Raw genomic sequence first — 14,548 nt, forward strand, 5'->3', positions numbered from 1 at the left:
CCTACCCCCCCCCCCCCCCACCCCCACCCCCACCCCCACCCCCCCTTCTGCGCATGGTTGCGCATGGTGCTACAGAGCCTGGGTTTAAAAACGTGTACAGAATGCAGAATGGAATCGCCAATTTGCCTTCCTGTAAATCGTTACACCGTGTTTCATTCCGTACGAAAATTTCCCTTTACAAAATTGCTTAGCTGTAGCCTTTGCCTACAGGTCATTGTAGCTTACGGACCTTTTGTTGATTGAGTAGTAGCCTACAATATACTTACCCTCTATTTACCTGGTATCCTGACAAACCATGCATTATTTGCGTAATTTTCAATAGGCCTAATATCTGTTGTTTTTTCAAACAAATATAGTGGCTCCGTTCATTCAAATCGTATTTTAATAGCCGAATTATTTTATTGGTGTATATTTCTTTTATTATTGCATTGAATTACAAATATTAATCTCTTAACGTATTTTTACTTTAATGTTCTTAATGGGCGCGGGTTGCCAACAGAAACGCATTATATTTGTCCAGGGATAGCCAACATTTATTTCACAAATGACTAGCAGATTCATAGCAAAGTCAAGTGATTGATATCAGAATTCAATTAACGGCTCAATCAAATTAATTGGACTGTTGAATCAAAATACAGTGTACGCGTGGGTCCACAGGACCAGGATTGGGAGACCACGTTCTCAAGCACCCTCCCATTAGCGCTGCTGCTACTGCTACTATTTAAAGAGTGAATGAACGACTTCGCTGACTCCCACAACCCACCTCTTGCTTTATGGATGGGTGATCTTGGTGCCGCTTGGCACTTGCATGTCAGTTCGCTTAGAGCACTGATGCGGTCGCCCACAAACACGTTCGGGCGGCAAACAATTTTTCAGATATTTTTAAAGCAGATTTTATTTAGAGGCGGTGCTTGTAGGTTCCAGAATAACGTCGTGTCGAAACGCCACTTTTTCCCTACCCCAGGCAAAAGTGTTTGACCACGAGCGGAGTTGGAGTCTGGGGTCGACTGGATAGGGGGGCGATTGCCGTTTTCATTGCAGTTTTTTATATTTTATTTTTGTTTCATTTTGGTATTTTTGTCTAGGATTTTTTGTCTAGGTTTTATGTCCACATCAGGATTTATTTCGGATCATGAACAAACTATACATCGGGAATTTGAGCCCCTCAGTCACCGTCGAGGACTTGAAGCAGCTCTTTAGCGAGAGGAAGCTTCCCCTGACCGACCAGGTTCTGCTCAAATCCGGCTATGCCTTCGTGGATTCCCCCGACCAGAATTGGGCCATAAAGGCGATTGAGACTTTGTCAGGTATGAACGTCAAAAACTCTTGAGATCGCCCGCTCGCGACAGATAACAGTGTCCTTTAAGATGAAAATGTAGAAACAATGAGAAAGTAACGTTATAGGGAAATCTTAGTAGGATTCAGGTCTGGTTGGCGTACGCACAATGTTGCAATCAATGCAGGAGTTTAGAGAGCTCGTAACTCCTCACAATTTCACGACGTATGCGCTCAGCAGTGTGTTCCATAAACACCACTGAAAAGTACATCCGTTGTACTGTGTAGATAACGCACAAAACCTAGCGATGTATAGTGATAGTGGTTTTGAATGGTGCTGCTTACCAATCACCCATAGAAAATGTGGGGTGGTGTGATGCTCGAGTAGGCATAATTATTTTTCAGTTATTATTTGTCTTGATTTTTTTGAAAAGACTACACAAAGGTAACCAAAAAGAATGTATCAAATCCACGTTCATATTGTGCCTAGGCAGGTTTTTACGAGGTGTCCTGTGGGTCGATGATAGGGGTCCAGGGAAAAGTACTAATAAACAGGTAGCTGGGGGGGACGAGGTGCAAAAAAAGAAGAATTTTTGCCCCTTGCAAGCAGTTCAATGAAAGCCCACTGTTAGGGGCAGAGGGGAAGACGATCCTACAAGAGGACCAAGAGTCTGCCTGTGAAGTCTTAACTATCTTTAAGGTCTCACAATTTTTTGCTGGAAAAAAGCCCTCTCACAACCAAGTGGTTTGTGGAATTGGAAGGCATGGCTGCCCATTCCTCATTGTGAGTTTTTAAATAAGAGCTCATCGGGCTCTTGGCGCCGATTTTCTCAAATCTAAGATGTAAATAGAATTCCAAATTGGTATTTTATCAGCAAGTGCTGTGCTCTTGGCTGGGAAATCAAAAGACATATAATTGTTAATTTGATTTAATAAACTTTTGGTGGGTTTCCTCCCTGAAAGCGTTTAATGTAGTTAAGTGCCTTTAGAACGCTACAGAGTTAAAATAAATGTCACAATGTGCTCCAAACAGAACGAGCTGTCGCCTCCACACAGTGACATTTGTAACATTAACCATTTGAGCGTTTTAGTTGATCTATTTTTCCTCCTTACAGGAAAAGTTGAATTACACGGGAAGGTGATCGAGGTAGACTACTCGGTTCCCAAAAAACTAAGGTAATGTTATTCTGTTGTACTCTGTGTCACTAATAAGTGCTAGGTGAATGCTAACCACGTCATCCAGTCATTCAATTGGGAATATAAGGGCACATGTTGTTGTTGTTGTTTTTGTTGGTGTGTATGTGTGAATAATAGTACCATTACTATATAATAGTTTCTAAAAGGGTGAAAACGACCAGCATATGACAACATGAGCATGCATTTTAGTATACTAAATATATTTTAAATATATATTTTGTGTTAATTGTTTCACAAGTGCGAAATGGCTTGAACGATATATTTTCTGTTTTAAGGCTGAAATGCTCAATTTTCTTTACGTTAACTAGACAAGGCACCAAAGGATCCGGCGTATTCTTTCCTTTTATCATAAATGATAAATCATAAATGATAAAAGCTGGACCTCTGTCGCTTTTTAACTTAACATTAATTTGTGTGAAATGTAAGTCAGTTTATCACAATCACCAAGATCCCCATACGGTGTTTCGCGTAACCTACAATGACTTGAGATCTTACTATTTTTTAAAAATCATACTACTTTTCTAAAATGACCAATTTAAAGTTTCATTTAGGTGCTCTGACATGTGCCATTTTATAGGCCCGTGTCTGTAACGCTGTCTTCGGAATAAATGCGGTTTTTTATAGTTCAGCGGTTGTTTATTGATCAGATGACGGAGGATAAAATGCAGTCTCTTAAACTAGGCATAATTTACAATTTGGCTTGCATGAATGTGCACTTGAATGAATGAAATAGTTAAATTGCAATGGTCTGAATAACTTAAAGGTATGCAGTTGACTGGATTATCTGACGTTGATATATTAATGTTGTTGGAATTATGCTGTGTTTGCGAGCCTATTATAGTCATGCTTTTATAAAGCGGAGACAGTTTCGTTTTCAGTCGTAATATAGAGAAAAATGCGCCAGAAATTAAAATATAAATATATTTAGCCGTATGAACGTAACAGAAATTCAACCAGGGACGCCATAGTGATGCCTGCAAGAACTTACACACAACGTGACACCTCTCAGTGAATATTCAGGGCCTTAGTGCACGTGACTTGTGTAGTCTCTCTTTTTCTCGACCGTCCTCCTCAAAGTCGACTGCTACAATAACTTTTGTTATTGTAATATCTGTAACAAAGTTCGGACTTAATCCTATTTTCAATGAAAACACGTGAATCTGTGAAGTTACATAAGCGTCTCCTATAGCGAGACGGGCCTGTCTAAACCAACGCCTTTTCAGAAAAAAAACAACAATTGTCCAAAGCACGGAACAATACGAACAGACGAACAGGCCTGCACACATCGAAAATGTGGCATCAAAGAAGGTCCTCGTCATACGTTTAATTTAAAGCTAGATTCGCCTTAGTTGGCCACACTGCATCGTACAGCCGCAACAAGGCTATTTATGTGTGTAGCTAAGATGGCCAGAGCCCAGATTTGTAAGACGCATGGCAGCTGGAGTAGCACTGAGTAGGCCATAGTAACGGCCTGCAGAATTAGGTATTCTGAAAGCGTGTCTGGGGCTCATTGGCAATGCGTGTGGACCATACCATTGAGCGAGGTTCCCTGCATAGATCCCAGTTCTGTTTGTTACCTGCCATTTACAGCCCTGCTACGCTAGGTTGTATACACTGAATGACACGCTTTGAATCTGTCGGGATGCTTTGAATTTCCACCGTCACGGTTCAAGGGGTGTATGGTAGTTTTAAGCATTTTGGTTTTTATTGTGTAGGTATTTTGGTGGTTATTGTGTAGGCCTGCATTATTAACTTTTGAAACAAACACAGTTAATAATATTGTCTTGCACTTGCAAAAGTGGCTACTTAGTTGAAAGAGGTTCACTACCAAATCACTTTATGATAAAATCTAATTTAATATTGGGAAGTTATATGTATGATATGTTAAAATTTTTATTTTAGGCTAGAGGCTTTATTATGACTGTGTGCAGCGATGAGTTCTGCAGTTAGGTGGGGAAAGGACAGTGGCGGTATTTCTGAATCTATACATTTCCGATATATTGCTGTATATATTATGGTGCTGCTAAATACATTATTTGTAAAACAGACAAACACTAGTGACATTTTATTACAGATTTATAAGTAGATTGAATTAATGCAATTTAAAGGCATTTGTGAAAAATAATTCAAGAAAGCAGCATTTCCGCAGCACGTTTCAAATGCACGTGTGAATTAATTTTCTCAGGATTAATTTTGTGTGGTTGAAATGCCATGCAAAGTGAATACTAATGTGCAACTGAGCTAGAGGTTGTAACATATTGATGCATGTCTAATTGCCTGATGGATCTACCTTGTCTCTTTGTATTTCAAATTGAAAAGCACTTTCCGAAAATAGTTCTAAGGATCATTTTTGGATCTTGATTTAGAGTGTTAATGTTTATTATGTTGTTTGACAAAGCTCTGAGGGCATCTCTTTTTTTTCTTCTTTTCTTACAAAAGCATTTGTGTGCTTCTTGTTTGTGTATTTAAATTACATTTAAATTCTTAGTTTTTCTAACTGTACAGAAAACATTCTGAAATCCCAATTTGTATGATTTGATGTTGGTGTGTGCATTTTCACTATGTGTACAATTAATTTAGTCTTAACTGAAATTTCAGAAACTCTTAAGTGCATTAAATAAGCGTATATAAACATTTGAATGTTTCACTTTACATTGATATTTTTGTGGAGTCGAATGGGAAAAAATCATTTTACAGTTTATTGAGTACCTCAATATATCTACAAATAAGGAAAAAAAATATTGCAGTTTAATATTTTTGAAAATGTAAATTTATATGCTTTGTTTTTGTATGGAGTGTTTGCCACTTAATTGTGTTGAATGACTGGCTAAATGCTATCTAATATTTCACCCCACAAATTTCACAATGTTTAGAAAGGCTAATACAGTTGTGTGCACTGTGTAGATTCAGTGCTGCCATTATACATTTAAGTTATGTTTATTTACAGGGTGACAGTGTTCAACTTGCAAGTTATGTGGTAGCTTACTGGAGAAAAATTATGTGATATCAGTATGAGCAGTACTGACACATTGAAGGTGATCCCCTGTATTCAACTTTGGGCTTTTTTGAGTGTGTGGACTGTATTTAAAATAGTGTCGGTTGTTTGATAACAGCAAGTAATGTAAACCAATATTTAACTGATTTGCTGGGGGTAGTACAGGTCACTACTGCTTTGTGATTTTGCTGGGCTCCTGTTCATTTGGGATTAAGGCACAATTTTAGTCTTAAAACATCAATATACATTACAAATACTTATTATTATTATTATTGTGTGCTTAGCAAATGTGAATGTTTAATATGACGTTCATACACTTTTAATTGAAATATTTTGAGGTGACAAATTATGTTGAAAAAAGGGCACTGATCTTGTATTTATTAAAGAAGGCTAAACCACTTTGTGCACTTATTGATTCAACCTTTCATTTAAATATAAACAGGGCAATTAACACCCTTACTTGAAAGGTTTCAAGTAGTGTCCTTGCCTCTAAAAAGAAAACAAAAATTCTGTTCATGCCATTTAAAGCATTCACTAGTTAAATGTACTATGGCTGGAATGAGACCCAAAACCTTGATTCGCACATTGACTAATATTCACACATTGAGTAATAATAAAAGCCTTCTATGCTGAAATATGATGCAATATCCTCAGATGCTACAAGTTGGTAAAAATGAAAGATCCTCTTGTGGACAGTTGACTTTGGCCCACGTATAACCACAGAATCTTATGACAAGTGCATTTGATATTGATCTCGTTGAAAAATGAATCAGACACCTTGATTATGCTGTCATTAGTATAGTATTTAGCTAAAATGTGTTATTGATATGGCTAACATATTTGGATGATTACAGATGTTGTAAAAACAGAAAATCAATTAACTTCTAAGAGTTTGCACGAAGTTCAAATTATTTTTCCATGCCAGTCGGAGATGCTCTTTAGTGCAGAAGGGGGGTGGGGGTGGGGTTTAGGGTTAAGGGGTCCGGTGGATCCCATGAACTCAATTCAGTAGCAATGGTTCTGAGGGGGGGGGGGGGGTGGTGCTAGGGACCTGTGTTCTCCTCAGCTGCCCCCTCTGTTATGCAGTTGTCCAGGAGCATGTAGTCATGCAAGGGTTAGAGTACTGGGCTGTCTGGTGGCTTGAATTCCACTTACAGTACGTCACGGTTGTGGTATTATTGATCAAAGTCACTGTAGCTGCTAATATAAGTCAAACTGCACGAATTGGTTCCATCGCACGCCGGATTCAACATGGCTGCCATTCTGAGTCGCCCTAGCTGAGCGCGAAAGCGTTCAACGCGGAAACGTGGGTCTGCGTTAGGGCTGCCCCTCTGTGAATTTGGGTGGGGGCGGGAATCTGAGTTGTCTTGACTGCTTGGAGTTCATGGCGCCGCCCCCCCCCCCCCGATTGCGGGGGTCTGAGACTGCATGGATTCGCCAGATTCGTCTCTCGACCGAAATGTTGGCGTAAATATTTTGTGCAGAGATGACCACAGGAGGGAGTTTGGTGACAGGTGGGTGCGGTGTCTCTGTGGTCTGGGAAGGGCTGTAAGCCACGTGCGGTGTGTGGCAGTGTAGAACGTGAAACGCCTCACACAGTGTCAGCTGAGTCGTGTGGAGAAGCTTGCTTTCATGAATTTGTGCCGCTTTTGCCAGAATATGTTTAATCGTGTTTGAATTAAAGCCGCACTTCATTGTTCTTGGGCTCAAACACAAACAACTAAAAAGGCAGAGATAATATTAAAAAGACGGACCCCGGTTTTAGGTTGTGGATGTGTCTGCAGGCGTAGGAAGTTGCACTGCAGGTTCGTACTGGAACGAAAGATCTGGTTTATGGGTAGAATCTTTCAGAGCTTGTTGCAACTTAAAAAAATCAAAGGTGTTCTGGCAATGGTTGATAAAAAATTATTTTTGTTTGAAAATGGTCTTTGAATCCTTTGAAATTAATTTTTCATGGTCAGATTAGGAATTTGCTTTGTGGATTTATTTTACGGTTCACGTTGATAATTTACTTTGACTGTCTTTAGTATTTACATCGGGTTTTCCTCATTTAAGTTTGTGAAATTGAACTTCTGGAGTAGTTCATAGTCAGTATCGTTTTATTTTTTCAATCATTTCTGAAAGGTAAAGAATATATATTTTTTATAAGTTACAGAAGTCTACTATTTGTGTTTTTAAAAACACATTTTGAATTAAGATTAGATAAGATAAGACTGTTCGAGCTATCATTTTTGATTGGCTGCTTGTATTAACATCAGTAAATTTATTTGCAGTCAATTCTATTTTTTCATGAATTTTATTCATGTTCCTGAGGAACTATTTGTATTGAATGTATGCAATACATTACCACACTTAAACTGAGGAAAATACATTTAGAAAAAATGTTTTATCATTTTTCAATTCATATAAATTAATGGAAATATCTTCTATGCACATTAATGTTTTTGTCTTCATGTACCTTTGATGAAATGTTTGTAAATAACTTGTTTGAATATACTGTACAGTATAAACTATTTTTGCTGCTACATAGGCATTTAAAAATGAATGTTTATTTATTTTTTCATTTATTTCATTTGAAAAAAACTGCAGAAATTTGTTTTATTGTTTTAAACTCAGGTGTTTTTGTAAATATAATTTTTTTTAAAAACAGATCAATTGTCATTAATTTCATAGTGTGCAATTTGTTTTCCTCCAAATAATCTTTGAAAACAGGATAAACTATTTCATATATGGAATAAAACAAATATGACTTTTATTGAATGCTGGTCTTGCAGCCAGAAACAAAACATATAACTTTCCCAGGTTGTTTTATATGGCAATATGTTGATGCTCATAGTTATTCTACATGGCAATGTTGATGACAAAAATCAAAAGCATAATTTGGAAGTATTGAAGCAGTAATGCTGAGGCAGTACCATACAATTGCGCTGAGTTTTTAAAAAAACATTTTTTTAATTAGGTAAATATATTTTAGACACTTATGCAAGAAAAGTTATACATTCATTATTATAATAACGCAATACAAAAGTACCAATTTGCACAGCAATGTTGTTTTCAGATTTTCACTATGTAATTATGTATATATTGTTCTTAATTTCACAAGTTTTTCATATTGTTGTGTGAAAAGCCTCCAGTAAAATCTTTCGCTGTGAGATCAGGTTAATCCTGAAGGCCAACAGATTTCAGTGAGTTGTTTATATTTAATAAACAAAATATTTTTTGGAAAAAAAAAGATAATTTGTGAGTTTGAATGTGTCTAGATTTTCTACCAGTCTGGGGGTTGGTTTTTGATTGCAGATTGGTTCTGAAATATTACACTTACTGTACATGAAGTTCTCACTAAAATCACAGGGCTTCAGAATATGAAGTACTCTCTTAGTGGAACAGAATAAATATGTGAATATGCTGAAGCTGATCATTTATAGTTTATATTTGGAGACATTAGTTTCTCTAACTTTGGGTAATTATGTTTGTTTTTAGCAAACATTTGCATTTCAAGGTAATGGCTCTGAGTGTTGCACAAAAGCTCTACCTTGCTGTGCATGCAGTAATTTCTATTTAAATGTATTTGCTTTAACGTTAATGAATGGGAAAACAGATGCAGTAGGCACCTACACATGTCCAATGACTAATGTATTCATTTCAGTTCTGTTTTGGAAAAATGACAGAGCCAGCTGATAAGGCCAGCTGGACTTACTATATTGAAAATTCTCCCCCATTCGAGCCGTTATACTACTCGGTTGTTGATAGGGTGGACGTTGGAACTTTCCATTTGAAATATTCAGACATCTCAGGTGAACTCATCGCGGCTTTAGTAGCATTAGCACAGTATACATTTAACATTGTGGTGGTTTAAGGTTAGCCACCGCCGGGCTGGTCTCTGTATTGTAATATTCAGTTGCTGGTGGGTCTGTTGTCTTCGTATCTGCATTCATTCATCTTTTGTCCTTGTTTTTTGTTAGATTTTTTTAGTTCAAAGATCATTCAGCGCGTGGATGAGGAATTACGTACTTTCAACGACAAAAGGGAATTTCTTAACAGTTGTGTACTGTGCATAACATAGTTTCTTATACTTGCTAGGATATCAGCTTTATTGTTTCCCGTGGAATTATTACATTTCACGGCATTGAAAATAAGTATTTTAACTGAAATTAACTTGTATTTTTGCGAGAACAAAATTGAGGGGCTGCTTAGAGAATCCCTCATCTGTGCCTTTTCTCCATCTGGTGGTGAAACAACGGTCCTGTATGTACCACGGAGGGGGCGGAGGGTGGAAGATGGTGCTCAGTGAGTTTTAAGCCCCTCTTTCTTCACTAGGTCAGGTGCTGATCAGGTGAGGGGATGGGAACCGGTGCTGGCAGAGTGTCTGACAGACTCGGTGTGAAGGTAGCTTTAAAGAGGGAGGGGGAGGAGAGGGGTGGGGTGGGGGGGGTGGGGGTTACTGGGCTCCAGCAGGGTCTCATTTTTATTTTAGTAAAAAAATGGCTAGTCCCAGCAGGGTTCTGCACTTGAAACTATTGTGAAATGAAAGCGTGCGGCTGTAATTGTGTTCTTTTTAATTATTTTCTCTCTGAGGAAGGACAGTGTGGCACACTGGACAATATGTAATCAAGAGAGGGATGGGAGGATTCTCTCTGTGTGGAACACACTGTGGACTTCCTGTAATAACGCACCTTCCATCAGGAACTGCTGTTAAAAACGGGAACGCAAAAAAGCAGGCTGACATATTTCAGTTTTTCCTAATATAGTGTACATAAATGGAAGCGGCACCAGGCTGTCACACCTTGCATTTTAAGTGGGAAAGAGCATTATGACATATTTACACCTATGAAGATAAGATGATTATGAGCACTGAAAGACAAACTAACAGGGAGACTACGTATATTGAAATGAGCTGAGAGAACAAATTGAGAGTGTAGTGTGACATCATTCACAGAGATCAGTCAGAATGTAAAATATTTGACAGCTCATGGTTTGTGTCTTCAGCTGAAGTGTTGGATGTCAGTGAAGTGACGCACCCGACAGTCCAGGACTGTGTTGACTATAGCTATGGGTCCCACAGGGTGACCATTAATAGGCTCACAGATTTGACTGGCCATTCCAAATTCAGGAATGAAAAAATGGGAGTTTATGCCATTTGCCCGAAATAAATTTTAAGGGGCCGAATTGATAAATAGAAGTCAATTTTACTAGGGTGTGTCCAACCTTTTGCCGATTCTGAAAAATCCATCGAATCTGATACATAAAATGGGTAAAAATGGGGGGGGGGGAGGTCCATACATTAACGGCAGGGCTGACGCTCACCACCTTTGTGTTCCGTATCAGTCTGGGCCCGTATTGCAAGTGGAGTCCGTGCTGTACAGATAGCGTTCCCCCTCGGTGAGGGAGGGAGGAGCGGGTGAGCCCGCGTGGTGAAACGCGATAGCCGTCACCTGACCGAGTCCGCGTGCGTTAGCGCCGCGGCTTGCGTCCCGTTTCGTCAGAGCCGCCCCCCCAAACGCTCTTCCTCTGCTCCAAACGCTCTTCCTCCCCTCCCCTCCCCTCCCTCTCCATCCCTGACCTGCCGTGGGAGAGAGGCTGACCGGCGTCGCGGTCCAAGGAGAACAGAGCACCCCAGAGCGCTCCACTCCATGGCTAAACCCCGCGGCTCTTACTGGCTTACACGTTCGAGTGTCTGTGAAGTGCGGCGTGTCAGTTCAGCCCGCTGAAGAAGGCAGATCGCATTTTCATTGGATTCCTGTAGGTGTGTCTGACCATAAATCATCATTCCGGTAACATTTCAGTCCGACCGGCCCCCGCTTTGCCTCAAGTTACTGACCGTCAATAAATTGTGACGCACTGTGGTGTGTAAAACATTTTTTCTATTTTTGCGGAAGCTTACATCGTACTGAAGGAGAACGCTGAAACCGAAGGATGCATTCACTAAGCGATTGTGTAAAATCCATAGAAGTCACAATGAGGTCTTCCTGTTCCCAAAGAAAACAAGACCTTCGACTCACTTTGTTGCTTCTCATAGTATTCCTCACTGTAACAAAATAAAAAGCAGAGGCCTCTCTTGTTTTAATAGGAGGCATGTGTGAATGAAAACAGCGTGATTCATCAGTACAGATCACAAATAGCATGACTAGTTCTGCTTGGTGTTATGATTTATATTAGGAAGTGTTCCTAATAGACGGTATACCTGGAATTATACAAAAATGCAACAAAATCCATGGTCATTATGAGGTATATATCTAGAATCTTGGGAATTAGACACATTTGTGAGTATGGAACCGTCTTATTGAATTAATATGGAAACAAATGGCTAGAAGTGTAAATACTGTATGTACACTATATAACCAAAAGTATCTGGACACCTCTTGGTCTGGGGCTGTTTTTCATGGTTTGGGCTAGACCCCTTCGTTCCAGTGAAGACAAGTCTTAATGCTACAGCATACAATCACATTCTAGACGATTCTGTACTTCCCCAACAGAAACAGTTTTCCTGTTTCAGCATGATAATGCCCCCAGTCACACAGCGAGGTCCATATAAAAATGGTTTTGTCAAATGATGTGGAAGAACTTGACTGGCCTGCACTAAGCCCTGACCTCAACCCCATCCAACACCTTTGGGATCAGCTGGAAAGGCAACTGCGAGCCAGGCCTAATCGCCCAATCAGAGCCCAACCTCACTAATGCTCTTCTGGCTGAATGGAAGCAGATCCCTGCAGCAATGTTCCAACAACTAGTATAAAGCCTTCCCAGAAGAGTAGAGGTTGTCATAGCAGGAAAGGATGGACTAACTCAATATGATAATGCCAATAATTTTGGATGAGATGTTGGATGTCAGGTGTCCACATACTTTTGGACATGTATTTTATCAGTGGCTTTATGAGATAATCTGTGGAAATGTCAGCATAGGATTGATGCTGCTGTTCACATTAAGATGGACAATAAAATTATTTAATGACTCTTAAATGACTTAATTGAAGAAGTCAGTACTTGTAAAAAGAAATTGCATGGAAAATTGCTTCCCACTTTTGCAACTTATTATAAAATCCATTAGGAATTGTAGTTGAATCGCAGTATTAAGTGTCAGTCACCGATGAGATACTGTCTTCTGAAATGGACCTCGTAGAACGTTAAAAACTTATTCTCTGAAGCAATATAAAAAAACGTGAAAAGGTTACAGGACTGCGAGTGCAGAAAGCCTTGACTCTTGTCTTGGCAGGAGGAAGTGGGGATTATCGGCTGAGTTCTTGGAGTGGGCAAGGAAGCAGCCAGGCCGGACCTTGCGTTTATCAAGGAGTTTACTGAGGGCGAAGGAACAAACTGACATGACTGGAGACATGTGAACTGTCATTAAGAAAAGTGCACATGATAAGTGTACAAAATAAAGCGGTTGTGTAGAACTAACGCTGGGGAAAATATGGTCTTTGTTCGTTTGTCCACAGCATGGACAGACCTGCGGTACATTATATTGCATGCATTCCATATCTGCCCGGTCTTTAAAAGGGCGCACGGGGAAGGGGCGGGCTGCATCGCGGAGAATTTGAGTTATTTGTTTTGTCTGCCGCTCGGAGCTGCGCGATTTAATTTTACTTCCAAGGACGCGGCCGTGGATCTTAGACGGTTGCCGGACCCCGGCCGGGTCGAGCGCTCGCGGCTTCGACCGGCTCCGCGATGTCAGCGTCCCGTTTACTCGCTGAGATTCTGCCACGTTGCGCGCGTCCGCCGTTTCATCGGAAGAGCAGCTCCGTGCTGACGTTCAGCTGGCGCACCTGCGAACAGCGTTGCGTCCGTGACGTGATTGGATGGGTAGAAATCTTGCTTCAGGAAAAGTAAGGGAGCGGGGATAAGAAAGGCTTGACGGACTGCAGGAGTGGGGCTGCAGCAAGTCTGGAGAGCAGCTTGGAGTAAGGAACACATACAGGCCTGTACACAACTGGCAGTGTAATAAAGAGGTTTGAGTGTCTCACTAAATATCCTTTTTTTCTTGCTTTGTGGTAGCAAGCGTGTTGTTCCTGAAGGTGATACCAGTAGACTAAATTATATTCAATATCATATCAGATATTGTGTCTTTGGTATTTTTTGTGGTCCATGTGTTTTACCTTAAATCCTCCCTCCATCCCCCACCCACATTGCTGCCATAAGACCTTCATTAGAGTTTGGGACAGATAAAACAACCAGTGTTTACAGTTGACTTTTAGGTTCCAACCCTGGAAAAGGTACTGCTGTTGTACAATATGGCAAGACACTTAACATGACCTTCCTCAGGGCTATAGTCAGTGCTATAGTTAGGCAAGTGGTTATAAATGCAAAAGGCAAGCCTTCAGGATGAGAGCATCTGCTAATAAAGTTCTAATATAATTATGATGTTCTAAATTCTGTGTTGCATTGAGACTCATCAAGTTTAGATGTTTTTAAGTGTTATTTATTTCTTTTTAAATTAAGTTTTTTTTTCCCAATTTGGAATGCCCAGTCATAATTATCAGCACTTGCTGTAAGTTTCACAATTGATTTTGGAGAGTACAGAAAAGCATGTGTTTTCCTAATATATCATGTTGGCTCCTTAATAGATAATTAAAATGTATCCTTAGTTTTGACATGGAAGCAAACACAAGCATTGTACCTTTTCTTTCCAAACTCAGTTTGGCAAGTTAGGTGTAATGAACTTGCCAACCTATGTTTGTGAAGAAAACAAATTATTATTGCTTTTTTCTATCAATTTTTAGTCAACGTTAAGGACAAATGTTGATCAAATCCCTGCCAATTCCTCCTTTGCTGCTTGCAGTCATGTACATCAAGTATTTACCTCCCACAAAAGTGAGAGAACTACCCCTGCCTGTTAATGGATGTAATGGACTGGGTGTACTTTAGCCTCATTGCAAATAATTATGTTCAGAGCACAATTTTTTCCCCCAATTTCTTTTAGGCCTACTTCTTTCAGATTTATAGCTATTTATTTAAATCTATTTTTGCATGAGTCAGATGCTACATCTTTTTTCTTTTTCCAAAATACTTTTGGTTTACTATTTTTACTCTTCAGGAAGATACATCAGAAGTTCTGGACTGCTGGTTTATTGGTGTTACTTTCAGTTG

The 14,548-nt window shown here is 39.6% G+C and overlaps 1 protein-coding gene across 1 annotated transcript in view; it reads left to right on the plus strand.

Moving 5' to 3' along the window:
- The first annotated feature begins 761 nt into the window (after positions 1 to 761).
- The window catches only part of LOC118214507 (insulin-like growth factor 2 mRNA-binding protein 2), a 62,923-nt gene continuing 49,136 nt past the window's right edge, over positions 762 to 14,548 (plus strand). Inside the window, exons 1-2 of the mRNA XM_035394508.1 lie at positions 762 to 1,307; positions 2,391 to 2,451. Coding sequence (XP_035250399.1) covers positions 1,133 to 1,307; positions 2,391 to 2,451 — 236 coding nt within the window. The 5' untranslated portion in view covers positions 762 to 1,132. The remainder of the gene's footprint in view (positions 1,308 to 2,390; positions 2,452 to 14,548) is intronic.

The sequence above is a fragment of the Anguilla anguilla genome, chromosome 15 (assembly GCF_013347855.1).
Source record: "Anguilla anguilla isolate fAngAng1 chromosome 15, fAngAng1.pri, whole genome shotgun sequence".
NCBI lineage: Eukaryota > Metazoa > Chordata > Actinopteri > Anguilliformes > Anguillidae > Anguilla > Anguilla anguilla.